Genomic DNA, 14788 nt, shown 5'->3' with positions numbered 1-14788 from the left:
CATTTCAACCTGTAGATAAGTGTCTCGACCCCTCCTCGCCCCTTTAATCATGATGAAACCAAACCAAAATCCGAAACTTTATCGACTGCTGTTTCAGCGTCTGCCAGCAATTGCTGTGTTAAAATATTTTTCATTGAAATATAAAAAAATTATAAACTCGGGACCAGACCCGGCTCAAATTTCTGGGCCCGCCACCGTGTAACTAGTATCTAGTCAATTGTAAACTGATGCCAATCTTTGGGCAAATAGCAATATCAGATCTATCTTTTCTCGTCGTTTTTAACGAGGATGTCTTAATCCGATACATTTTCGTATTTCCAATTAAAACAATGAATCATGAATATCTTTCTCGGTGTGTGTGTGCGTGTGTGCGCGTGTGCGTGTGTGTGCTGTGTTATTATGTCTAACAGCTATTCGAAACGTCGCGACGACACAATTTCATATTTAACGCGTCGACGACGTGCGTGGGACGGGTGGCTCCAACACGATAGGCGATCGTCTTTCGATAACTATTCCTTAAACGGAGATCGAATAAATCGGTTCATCGCTGATTATTGCGCAAGGTCGTGTCATTGGAAGTCGACAGATCGGAAAAGTTTTCTCTGGCATTCCACTCGATACCTCACGACGAGAAGAAAACTTTGTTCGCCAATGAATTACCAGAAACATTATATCATTTTTCAGAACAACACTCGGCCAGAAGAGCTTTTATTTTTGACAAATTACACCTTCAAATCAGCCATATTCCAAACAGGAACGCAGCCGTAGAATTCTCAAGCTAGTAACATTTTAGAACTGATATCGGCACAAATATTTTGAAACGAAACCCCAACAGTTGGCTAGCAGCTTTCGTTGGATAGAATGACCAGAGATACTGGTCATAATATCTCCGTACTAATGTGTAGTACTGTGATACGAGATACTCCGTGTATGTTTACCAAGTCTCCCCGCGGAGACTTCTTATTTCACTCAGTGTCAACCGTCCGCCGTCCTTTAAGATACAGCCTGCAATTCTTGATGGATATTTTCTTTCACTTAGTTAGGATAAAGAAGTTGAGGTGTCCAACCCTATTGAAAATGCAGGTTATTGGCCATCGAATATGGCCGTCAGGGCAGCTATCTCAAATTTCTTGCGAACGATACAGCATACAATTCATGGTGGATTTTCATATAATTAAGTGGGTCATCTATATATCGGGGCTGGACTGGTTGCCGGTCGATTCATCTAAAGTAGTGATATGCTCAAATCCAAACTTTGATCCTTAGTATTGTATTAGTATTATACCATGAATTGTCGAAAATATAAAGTAATATATGTGTTATTTTTCAAAGCGTCAATCAACTTTTAACTTACGTTTCTTGTTTCAACTTATCTGGTGTTATATATAGCGCTGATGTATTCAAGCGATATTCCCTAAACTGAGCAAATTGCATCACGTCACTGTAGCTACTCCCTCCTACAATATTTATGATAACCGAGATGATATCATGTATGATAAAGGCTTATTTGTCGCAAATTCAATGCCAAACGTGGTCGTAATCATTGAGAATTTCTTTTTATAAACCTCCTCCTCAGAGCACGATCGAAATCCAACTAACATGAAAGTTTGTCGGCACCTTGAAAAAATACATATATACATCTACGTATATATGACACTTTCTGAAAATACTTGGATTGACATATTGCCGTCGTCAAACTACCAGAAATGCTAAAAGTTCTAAACGAACGAAAGAACGTAGATGAATGTAGATGAAGGTAGATGAATGTAGATGAATGTAGATGAACGTAGATGAATGTAGATGAACGTTGATGAATGTAGATGAATGTAGATGAACGTAGATGAATGTAGATGAACGTAGATGAATGTAGATGAACGTTGATGAATGTAGATGAATACGGGGTGAGGTCAATGAACGGTACATATTATATTCGAAATAAATCTGAAATCATTCGTAACATGGATTGATGTAACTTGATATGTTCGGCGATAAACTTGCGTTATAAAAACAGGAGTCATCGGCAATCCCAGTTTCAGGAAAACGAACTTTAAATTCAATGTAATACGAATCCTATGTTTCGCAGCACTTCGCGTTACGGTTACTTTATCTAATTCGAATACATTTTGCAGACGAAAACCAATCCCGCAACTCGTAACTTTTCCACGTCACGGGCGACACACACCCGTCGATAAGTGGAGGCGCGACACGGTTTTGTTTTAGTTATTTAAGAACGCGACTGCACACCCATCTTTCTTTATCTTACCGTCGTCGGTCGGAGCGAGTCTGCATTTAGCTTCTCGATCCTCATTGGCGGTTGTCACCAACTACTACTCGGCGTGACACACTCTTCAACAACGCAATCGTACGTCATTCGTTCGAACTTTATAGGGGCAATCTATCGAAAATGAAAGCTACGATAATCGCGACGATTTTGCCTGTATTACTGGCCATCGTCGACAAAGCTTTTTGCTACAACTTGAAGCACAGCTGGCACCTCCGACAGAAATTCCAATGTAAACCGTGCGACGCGGCAAAATGTCCGTTCCCGATCGACTGCCAGGAGTTGGTCCGCGAACCGGGTATATGTTCGTGCTGTCTGACGTGCGCGCGATTGGCCGGTGAAAGTTGCGGTATCAGGACGGCAAGATGCGGAACGGCTTTACGGTGCAGGCCCGAAGTCGGCTCGTCACGTCCTCTAAAAGACCTGCTTCTAGGCAAGGGAATATGCACACCTATTAAACGCAAAAAAGGTAAGAAATGACTAGTGTGCAGTTTTACTAATTTCCCGTGAGGTTATATTTTATATATCAAACGATAAGAATCCAACGGACGCATTTTTCAAAGTATAAAATGGGTTATCGATATCTAGGATGGGTAATATCTTGAATCGGTGGTTACTCATCGAAAGTCAATGTCAATTAAATTAGTAAAGAAATTTTTTGCTAAAAAGTGCAATACGAATAGACAGTCACATCAAAATATAATAGTTGAGAAAGTTACCAAAATGTATTTCAATCAACACTATGAAATGTAGAAAAGGACAAAAAGGATCTTAGAGGGAACGAAAAACCGCTTTAAGCGAGTTGAAATAAATTGAGAAAACTAAAAATGAGTTCAGTAGCGATAAGTTAGGATAGACTATAGCGTTACAATCTAGGTACCTCCATTTCTAAATTACATTTGAAGAAAAGTAAGTGTTGGATCATTTTCGAAGACCATTTGGATGTGTATTTGGGGAAACATCCTGATATTGACTGCTTGTATATGAGGTAGCGGTCATTGGAAATTAGTTCAAACATACATTCCTCCATAATGCTTTAAACTGCCGACATGGGATAGGAGCACTGGAAGACTAATATATTCTCGAAGTTTAATAGCGAAACCTTCAATTTTGATGATATAAAAGTTTATTCTAACAATTTCAAGGTTTTGAACAAAACCTCCTCATCAGAGAAATAAAAAAACTGCTAGAATAAACTTTTTATGCAATCAACATGTTTTGCTTATCAACATGGGATGGGAGGTGAAAATCAGTGTCATGTTTTCTATTACTTTGTAATCGAGCGAGGTGCGGATTCAGAGGGTCGTAGGCATGAGCTACCGTCGCAAAAATTCTGTGCCATTTTTCATTTTTAAATTTAGTCGTCCCTATTAGTCCAAAAAAGTAGAAAAGGGCACATTTTTACATGACGAGGCGGATAATATTGAACTGCCTTCTTCAGGATTTCATCATCGTTGCCTTGAAACTACATCTTAATGCAGTAAATTTTCTTAAAAAAAAGAACTTCACATCATGACTTCTTTATACTTGCATAGAAATAGCACCAAAAAGCAGTGAATTTTCAAAAAGACCGCTTTGTTTGTAGTGGATTATGCCCTTTGTGTAAGTTGTGCTACCCTCGACAGTGGGTCTGCCTCCTCTGCGAGTTTCATGATATCGTAACCTTACATTTCCGTCGAGTACAATTTCTAGACGGCATGAATCGTCGAAGAATCGCTGCTCGTTAATTCTTGCTGGTTATAGAAATAAGAATTTCTGACAATCAACGAATTTGTGCTTGTAATTCTTGCTGTTGTAGATTTAAGAATTTCTGACAAAATCATTTTCTTTCGAAATGGCTCGAATAAAATTTACGGCGGAAAGGACGAATAGAGGTTATGTCGAAATATCCAGTCATCTTAGGTATCAGAAATGGAAGGGTGTGTATATTGTGGATACTTAAGAATAACCATTGAATCGTGAATAACGGGTGCGCTGAATGGTGATGACAGACAGGTGGTGAAGTCTGGGATTCTCTCGAAATGACAATAACTGTGGTGTCCATGAAACAGGGGTGTGGTATACGTTCTTATGCCGTTGTCAAATTTCTCACGTATTGGCGATGTTTGAATTAGACATTTCGTTTTTGATAGAAAGCTATTATTAAGCGAGGTCGTCTTCAACCGCACCCGTTAATCCTTTTGAATACGTTGTCGTTGTTCATTAAATCCAGATCAGGGCATAATACGCATCGATGTTTAGCTTCCAAACACCTATTTAACGACAAACCAGGTCAAATGTTTCGACGAAATCATGCAATTCGAAATATACAAGTTATGCTGGTGGCAATTTTTCTAGTATTTTTAGGCAATATCTCGCGGAAAAAAATACAGAAATACTTGCGTTTATATCTGACATTTATTCTGCGGAAGAGTCCTCGATGCATGTCGTTAATGAATCAGATTATATTGACAATATATTCATTCTCTTTGTGAAGTTACGCTTAAATACGATACAAACGAAAACTTTAACTAAAATGGGGTTAGAGACGAAAAGACTTGAAAGTTTATCTAAACCTTGCCACCCAAATATTTCCTTACAGCAATTCTTCTTTATCGTTGCGCTGGTGCCATTGCTCCAATGAATATTGATTGAAACCCACTGAGGACCCCTAATCGGGTTCACATTGTTACGACAGTTACAATCCGCTTAAACAATGATTATGGAAACATATCGTAATCCCAGTACAGTACCACGTGTACTGTGAAATTAGTACGATGCGGACAATGAACTGCTTTTAATAACGACTGATGACGTCATTTCGAGCACTGATTACAATTTATGTCAAACGGCGGTAAATTAGGTGGACTTCGGATTTCGTAATTAGTCGGAGCTAATTAATCCAATGCACTATAGTTCGGTATTAACGCATTTGAAAGTGTCGGCGGTCATCTTGGAACTACTACTGTAGTGCGCCATCATTTCAACGATTACTTGTATAGAGTATCAAGTCAAAAAATATCAACTTGAATAAGAATATGATATATTTCCATTATGAGAAGTTCGATTTAGGTTTTATAATTCTCGTTGGGCGAAACCCACGTTTCCACGTCGAACCAATTAGTACTAATTTGTTCTGGCATTACAACTAATTAAAACCAGTCTCAATAGTCATTTAGGACAATACACTTTACACCGAGGAATAGTTAATGCTGAGATAATGCTGCTGTGATACGGGGAATCGATATAGTCAACCGATTAGTAATTAACAATTAATGACAGACGCCCCGCGTTCAGCATTTCCGTGAGAACTAGCATTATTGAGAACGTATTTTTGAACTCTTTTTCAGTTTTCCGACTGGTAAGAAAACCGTCCGCGAAAAGGAATCCGTTTTCGATGCCGCCGACGCGCGATATACGACCCGACGACGCCGCTGACTCCAGCACCGCAGCCGATCCCGACGACGTTTTTAACGGCGATCTGAACGACGTGTACATCGAATGAGTTACAGAACGAAGGCAGCAAACGACGCCATACAAGAAACCTGAAAAGAGTAGTTCGGGAACATGGATGGATCGTATGCCGAGAATACTGCTGTGTCAAATGAGGGAGCGCGTGTTTTGGCCTAAAATTTTCTTTGCATGATGTATAGAGAGAATCCCACAATGATTAAGAAAAAGTCCGAAAATGTAACTTCGAGATAGTAGTTTATTTCAACGTTTCGACTATATCCTAATAGCCATCTTCAGGAATGATAAAGGATAGGATATAGTCGAAACGTTGAAATAAACTACTATCTCGAAGTTACATTTTCGGACTTTTTCTTATCATAGTGGGATTCTCTCTACATCGCGTCAACACGGATATAGTGTTCTATCAATCGTTGTTTGCATGATACAAATAAAACGTTTAACTCGTTCGGTCAGCCGGACTCGATTCCGCAGTTGCGGTTGAAGTATTCACTTCCGTAAGTTCCTACGCGGGATCAAACGCTAATCGAGGTGATCATCGATTTGACCACAGAGTCGATTCTAACCGCAACTAAGGAATCGCGCAGTCCGACTGGTATCGTGTATAATTTCAAAGATCCTAACGATGTTGTTTGGCGCGCGTGCGTATCGTGTATATATCTTCCCTGAACGCATGAAAAAAAAACTATAGGTCCCGTCCGTTGTTATGATATTCAGATTCGTAATTGTTATTTGTTGAAAAAAAAAATAATGGTTTATTTCGATCCGCTCTTCGCACGATATTATTGAAATAAATTCAAAACGTAGAATGCCGTGTCCGAAGTCTCTATGATCAGCACTCTGATCGTAACCAGCTACATACAGAATCTATAAAAGATCAAAGACTATATTTATTAAGAATTCGTATCGAACTGGAGACCTTCGTGATCCGACGATGAACTCTAGTGAGAGTTCGGTTGTATTTTCATTTTAAAATTCACGATAAACAAAATTCGTTTTTAATCTTTTAAATTCTGTTTAAAGTGGGTTTTAAACTTAATATATGTTCTCCACGTACGAGGAGTGTACGGGTTATTCTACCGATATAGTTGTGACGCCTGGATACGGATTACGTGCTCTTAGAGGCTACGCCGCATTAATGTAGTTAATGCGGTTTTTATTTACACTAAGCTTATGCCCTCGAGAAGTACACTCGATCCTCGCACGGTTTCTCAGAAGTCATCATCGGTCATTGTCGGTACAGAATATGGGGTTGTCACCTCGATCAAATATATATTGTGCGATTCTCAGTATTCGTCGGTCGACGACGCGTATTTTCATTTAAAACCTTGCGTTCACCTACCTTCAAGTCGCCTGTGAAAAGGATCGCCGACAAAACCGAAGTGTGGGTGGATATGATAATAATCTTACGTCTTTTAAATCGCTAAATCCAGCGAAGCTGTTAAGAGCGCTTTACCATGTTCGGTATTATTTCCCCAGCCATTAAATACCCTAACATGTATCAGTCACTTCTACCTGAGGGTAGTTTCTCGCCCGGGGACAACGGTTATGTACGGGGTTCGAACCCATGACCTGGCTTCCCAGAGCCGAACACTAACCACTCGGCCACGCCGCTCCTTCATAAGTATGTCTGAAAGATCGACAGAGATTTTTTTTCGCAGATGCCACTCAAACAATAGAAAAGCGATTCCATCTCTTGCCAACGAAACAAATTAACAGATAACTAGTAACTATATCCTATAGGTCCAATGTCTCTCCTTAAATCTATCGATTTTGCACCCGACCGATGAGCTGTTACATGTCATCTTGCAAAAGAACATTTCTTCAGAACAGTTTCTTTCTGGTATTTTATAGAAAGTGGTTTCGTACATATATTATCTTTTCAAAAAATCCCGAGTGGCCATCGATGTTGTTGTTGAATTATCAAACGATGATTTTCTCAAACCATCCTGGAAGATTTTGAATCTTAACAAAGGCCTGATTTTGGGACGTGCATTAATAGACGCACTGTTCAATATCCAGGCTTCTTCGGATAGGTTGACACCCGATTGAACTCTATATCAACGATACCGTCTCGATTTGTCCAACATCCATGGCGACCTCCGTGGCGACGCCAGTGGTGACGCCCGGCGACAACGACATTTGCGCGAGTACATCGTCTTGTAGGCGTTTCGAAACTCCTTGAACCTCCAAGCGTAGATTAACGGGTTGAATATCGAATTCAGCGGTATAAGAATTATAGCCATATCGCTATAGATTTGAGACAGTTTCCCGTAGCGCAATTTCAGAATAGATATGATCAGATTCGGCGTCCAGCAAAGGGAGAACGCCCCCAAAACGATGATTATCGTCATGATCGACTTTTTCGATTTTGAGATTGACGATACGTACCGGTATTTACGGGAGGTCGCCGTCGTCGTATAGCCTCCGAGTAGCTCTAGGCGAAAAATATGTTTTTTAGCGATTTGGTAAATGCATGAATGAAATGCGAATAACAGCGAGCAGATGCCGCAAATAGCCGACGCGCACACGATCAGATATTCGTCCTTCAATACGGAGAAAAAGACGCAAAACTGCGTCCGCGGGTCGAAGGTTTTTTGACCGACCAGTAGATTGAAGACGACCAGCGGCACCATCGTAGCAGACGCTGTTATCCACGGCACCGCGACGCAGAACGCGCGGTAGTATTTCTTTACGCTGATTCTCTGGTAACGAAACGGCAGACGAATCGAAAAGTATTGATCGAAGGCGATGATGACCAACGTTTGAACCGATGACGATACCGACACGACTTTGGTGACGAACCACCCTTTGCACAGAATTCTCGACACTAAAACGCACTCGCGCGGCGCCGACGCCGTTTGAAATATACGATAGACGCCGTAAACGATCAACGAAATACCGACGAGTAAATCGCTAGCCGCTAAGTTGGCCACTAGAAAGTACATCATTTTTTGTAAACTGCGCACGCTCCGCACGCAGTGGATCGTCAAACCGTTGCCGATCACGATAGCAGTTCCTTCGGCTAGAAGTACGGCAATAATGACTACTTCGACGACGAATTCGTTTTCGGAGAACATTCGAATCTTTTGCGACGCCGCTTTAGATTCGATATCGCAGAGACGCCGCCGTGTTCACCGATCGATTCTCGATACGCATATGACGATGAGATGCCGCGTCTGTTTCAACGTATATCCAAGTATTTCGTAATTCGCAATTACAATTAATTTATATCGTATCCATTCAATCATACAGGATGGACGTCTAACTACAGATTACTCAGACATCCAATAAACACCTGGGTTCAGTTTCATTGGAAAGTTTAAGCTTAAAGCAGTTAAGTTTGAAGTTTTCCTCGTAGAAAACATGAAGTAACCAATAGCAATTAAACCAAACATCTGAGTTAAACTTTTTCGTGAAACTGGGCCCAGGGTGAAGTAAATTACATACATAAACGCAATTAGTTCCAATTGTTCCAACTCGACGACAAAATGAAATCGCCTGGAATTTCGTGCTTTCTAAATTGCGAAGATTTCCGGTATCAACTGGGTGGGATACGCTATTATTTCCTATAGTGGATTCAATGTAAATCGATGTGAATTTCGACACCTGACACACCGAAACGACGTTATCTCATTCACCGGCTACATATCCACCACTGATAATCTTCGTCCATATGACATTAGATATACCTACACCATACGTGACACCATTAGCAGATTTCAACGCGTAGATATAATTCAAACTTTAAGCGTAATCTATATCACATCCGTAAAGCTGGTTTGTTTAATTATAAGATGTTATTTCGCCATTTATTACAATAAGTTTCCCGTTTCTAGGCGGCATGTTTATCTGTGGAGATCACGCGAAGTCCCCATCGTCATCGTCAAATAGTCAAACGACGAAATTCTCGACAGTTTTCAAAGGTATTCAGAAGTAACTTGATAACCACTTATATGTTTTACGATCAGAAATACTATCTAAACATTACCGAGAAGAAATGTGCTACCTTACTGGAGTCAGGCCCGTACCTGAATTTTAGGGGTGCAGAGAAACCCGAAAAGGGCATTTCTAGAGGTTATAACAATTATATTTACAAAAAGGGCACTTTTCCAGAACATCTAGGGAGCAAACTTCCCCCTTGCGACCTGCTAAATACGGTACTCGGAAGAACGCGAAATACAACCAGCGATACGTTGTATTTGACATGCATGTATAGGTAGAGCACGCGTTCATGCAGGCCTCAGCTTCATGAATCTTACTAACCGAAGAAGATTTTAATTCTAGTTCTTGCGAAGATTGAAGGTCGATAGCTGCCCTTCGCAGGGAAATGACCACTGCGTCGTTCCGGGCAGATGGAAAAGTTCGAAGGTTCAGACTCAACACTAACATCACTAGTTGAACTGGCCCTATACTGCTCCACAAATTTACCTCGTTGATACAAACCGTAGACTTTCAACTGCATTCACTTTTTGGATATCAATTGTGATAGATTAAAACATTGATCTTACCTCTTTTTATCGTCGTCATCAGCGCTTCAAAAAATATGGTTATCTGGAAGTCTATGAATGCGATACATTTTACATTTTACGATTTCGATTAAAATCTCGACTTTCATCCGATATATAAATTCATTAATTCAAAACTAGACTCAAAGGAAAATTCATATAGTCGTTATTGACTTGACCACAATCTAGTTTCAGAGTCAAATCACAGCACGACACAGAGAAACACGGAAACACGGAAACGTGGAATCAAACACGCTTGATCTCGGAAACGTCGTTGCCGGAACCATGTTTGACACAGAAAAACGCTCGGAAACATGTTTCCGTGTTTCCGTGTGTCCTTGCATCATGCGCGTTTGGGCATAACGCCATGTAATAAAAGCTGAAACACGAATGACTTGCAGCTCTTAACTTTCAAGTGAAACTTAACCGACAACGTTTAACTGTTTTAGCGTCGAGTTTGAAATGTACTTACCTGGATTTTTAAGACATCGTACTTGTAAATAACACACGTCGCAGTCAGTGACGCTACATTCGTTATTTCTAATAACCATATTTACGGAGTCTTGGTTAACTGCTAGGCTGTAAGAGATTTTCTATTCAAATGAATTAATTTCAACTTGACGAGTCTAGCCTATCTGCGTAATTCGATGATTTGCCGAATGGACTATCAAAACTTTCCTCAACATAATAATAATAATAATAATAATAGTTTATTGAGCCTAAAATCCATATATAATATGCTCATTGGCTTTACAATATAAAGACACAATTTAAACATAAAGATAGAAAAAACAATTTACATCATTAGTTAAAAGCTTTAGTGAACAAATGGGTTTTAAGTTGCGATTTAAAAACATCAGTAGAAGGACTAGATTTAATTGCATCTGGTAAGGAGTTCCAAAGTAGTGGGGCGCAGTAAGAGAAGGCCCTGTGACCCGCAGAGACTAGATTGACACGAGGGATGACTAGAAGTGATTGACTGTTTGATCTTAACACTCTAGAGGATGCCTTGTATTGCACTTGTTACACGTTCCTCCCTCGACGGGGATTCGAACCTGATGGCGCACCCAGTCGAGTGTGGTAGGGTTCGAATCCCAGCCGGGGAAGGGATGAAACGCTCTGCGTCCTAACAATGAGTTTAATTTACAAATCGATTTCAAAACAAAACTTTGAAACACACTTACGGTGAATATACATTGCATGAAATAATTATTTCATCGTTTTCACACTGTAATCGCGTAGCTATTTCGTAATCGCCGATTTGTCGGGTAGTAATCGCATTTTCTGAATAGGCACATTCGACAACGCTCTTAAGATTAGAAGGAAAAATTTTCGATTCAATTTTTCTGAAAACTGAGTCCCTTTTTACACGAGTCTCGATGGTCAAGGGGCATGAACGTCCTAGTGATTTACAGACTTTATGGCTCTGTTCAGGCCCTTATTATCAATACCAATTGTATCGTGTACCATGCGTTCTTCTTGTAATTTTCTATTCTCTTTTAATTGATGATGAATATCATTATCACCTCAATCTTTGCTGTGCCTCGGATCTAGACAGTTTCAAGCGATTATTAAAGCATTAACTTTACCTGCAGGCTTATCACTAACTTACTTGACCATTCACAGCGTCGGTGAACTTAGCGCACAGAGAAATAGGTGCTTTACAAGTGTTTATTATTATTGATACTATATTATCATTATTTTCATTATTACGACTTTTATGAAAATTTTTTATTAAAACCACTGGTCCCGCTAGATATGCTAAATGGCAACGCTTTTGATGTCCAATTGAAGCCGGAAAAGTAGTCATAATTTTAGTCATATCTCATGCATTCTTTAAAGAACTTAAGCTGGCGACAGATAATCGAACTCACCGATATTGACATGGGCACGTTTCCCGGGTGAAAGGCTACGCATTTTCCAAATCGGAACCTGACTCCGAGACAGCGCAAAAATGGCACGCACTTACAACTCACGGGGGTCAGATTTCCTGGACAACTGCTGATGGATTCGTCACCGAACTCTAATCCCGATTCGTTGCCGATATACCGAGTGACGTCACCTAGACCTAGAATGCATTGAAATAGGGCATTTTAGAGACCTGTTCATGTTACGCGACGCATGGGCAACGGGAAAGACAGCAACGCAGAAAAAAATGAATCAATAACAGGAGACGGAAGCGTGTTCCCGAGCGTTTGTGAGAAACACGTATCAATGTTTCAATCATCAAACCTGTTTGATTCCGTGTTTTCGTGTAGCGCCAGATACTGGCCGTCGTTAGGCCACCAATATGGCGGGCGATAACCACCAAAAGCATTACTATAATATATATACTATTAATAGCATTACTTTGAAAGATAGTGGAAAGATGATGAAAAGATAGTGAAAAGATAGTGAAAAGATGATGAAAAGATAGTGAAAAGATGATGAAAAGATAGTGAAACAATGAAAAGATAGTGAACTAATGATAAAAAGATGAAACGATGGAAAGGTGAAACAATGAAAAGGTTAAACGATGATAAGGTGAAACGATGAACACTTAGTGAAACGATGAAATGAAGGCTAATATGACGTTCTGGAGGGGAACGAGGTCCAGGCAAATGAATCTCTACTACAGTGAAAAAGATTTTGAGGAGTTGTTAGCGTTCATCTCTTACCTTTTGCTCGTAGGAGACGGCTTGTTAGATCGGTGGTTAAACCACCTCCACCGGAATCAGAAAAGACATCATTTGCAGTGAAAATCCATCCGTTTGTGAATCCAGCTTTTAGCATCCAACAACGTGGCAGAAATACAGCAGTAGAGAGAAATATAACGCGTAATATCGGAATCCGAATCATCGCCGCTGAACCGGGAGAAATAATTCATGTACAGAAATTTAGATTATTTCTATTTAACAAAGAATGAAATGATGCAATAACACTCGCTCATTAACCACACTTTAATTTCAAAATGTTCCTAATAAGCAGAAGAATCACTGATAACAACAGCGCCGTTGATAAATTGAAATTAAATCCGAAAATCGGAATTCGAAATATGTACGTAATGACTGAAACTGTAAATGCGGAGCATGTACGCTAGTTTGTCCTTAAAACATTCCTATTAATTTAGAATCATTAACAACAGCAGCGCCGTTAATAAATTGAAATGAAATTTTTTACGGAATTCATAAGATTTTCGCAATTACTTAGATGTAAATCAAAGTATTCCTGCTAATCTATAGAATCACTAACAACAACAGCGCCGTAGATAACGTGAAATGAAATTCTTTTCGTAATTCGAAACATCTACGTCAATGGTTTGTCGTAGACGAGCAACGTTCCCTAAGACCGCGACTTCAACTACTCAGTCGGCGAAACCTTTTATAGTTTAGAAACGTGTCCAAACACCACGTCGGATGTATGAATATTCGATTCGGTTAAGCTTCGGACGGCGTTAAACGTAATTCGATCGCGCAAACATGTACGGTTGACTATAATCAAACATGGCCCGCCTTTGTGGCCGTTGGGGTACCCCGGGAATCGGATGAATATTTCATTTGATAAATGTTCATTTTCAAATGAGATATAGAGCCCCGATTCAACACAACACGTTCGTATCCTTTAATTGACAAGTTCGACCGATGAACGCTCTGTGGTTAACTTAGAATTTCATTGGATTTAGTAAACATGCATTTCAGAAGTGATATGCACGTAATTAAACGGACGTCGGAATCTGCCTTGCCCTATCTAAAATTTATAAATCATCAAATGGCTTCGGGATCATAGGCTAGAAATTTTCATTTTTAACCTTGTATTTAGTAGTCATTTCCATGATTTTGATGTAATTAGAGAGCCAAGAACAATTAACCCAACCAGTCACTTGCCGGTTCAGACGGTTTGGAAGATTGTTTTGAATGAACCGGACCCGAATTTCCCAATTATGTACTTCGATTTGAACAAAATATTCTGTAAATTCGACCGCCGATCACACTATATCTATATCTGTACTCGGATTTCTGATTTCAAAATCAAATCCCCTGTTTCGCTCCCGGCAGGTGTGGTTGGGTTTGTAAGGGACACCAAATCAAAACAAATCAAACAAAATCTACCGATTAGATAAATAACAGGTTCAGTTCCTTTTTGAAGTGAAAACAAATTCTGTGCAAAAACTGTATATGATTAGGCCTATGTTAATTCGACCGAAAATCGAACTATATCTGTACTGATTTCTAATTTCAAAATCAACCCCCCGTTTCGTTCCCGGCAGGTGTGGCGGATTTGTAAGCGATACAAAACTCAAATTTATCTAATCAATCAATCACAAAATAAGAGGGAAAAAATTCCCTATTTTAGATTTAAAAAATTACTGTTCGTAATGATAGCATATGCTAGGAAAAAAATCAAGATTTCGTCATTATCGAGAGCCGAACAGAAATGCCAGATGTCGACATTATTCAAAAATGAAATATCTTCATTTCATGCGTATTTCGATTTTCATCGTTTACGTCATAACGAAACGCGACCTGAAAACGAGAGATAACCTCTCGACTCCTGTATATACACACATTTA

At 39.7% G+C, this 14788-nt stretch overlaps 1 protein-coding gene across 1 annotated transcript; it reads right to left on the bottom strand.

The window, feature by feature from the left end:
- Positions 1–7791: 7791 nt before the first annotated feature.
- LOC141913009 (beta-2 adrenergic receptor-like) lies at positions 7792–8811 on the bottom strand. The gene has a single exon (XM_074804448.1). It carries the CDS (start codon positions 8809–8811, stop codon positions 7792–7794), a length of 1020 nt encoding a protein of 339 aa, XP_074660549.1.
- Between the last annotated feature and the right edge of the window lie 5977 nt (positions 8812–14788).

Source organism: Tubulanus polymorphus, chromosome 11 (genome assembly GCF_964204645.1).
Source record: "Tubulanus polymorphus chromosome 11, tnTubPoly1.2, whole genome shotgun sequence".
NCBI classification, from domain to species: Eukaryota; Metazoa; Nemertea; class Palaeonemertea; order Tubulaniformes; family Tubulanidae; genus Tubulanus; species Tubulanus polymorphus.
Note: the sequence above shows the minus strand (reverse complement) of the source record. Positions and strands in the feature narration are given on the sequence as shown.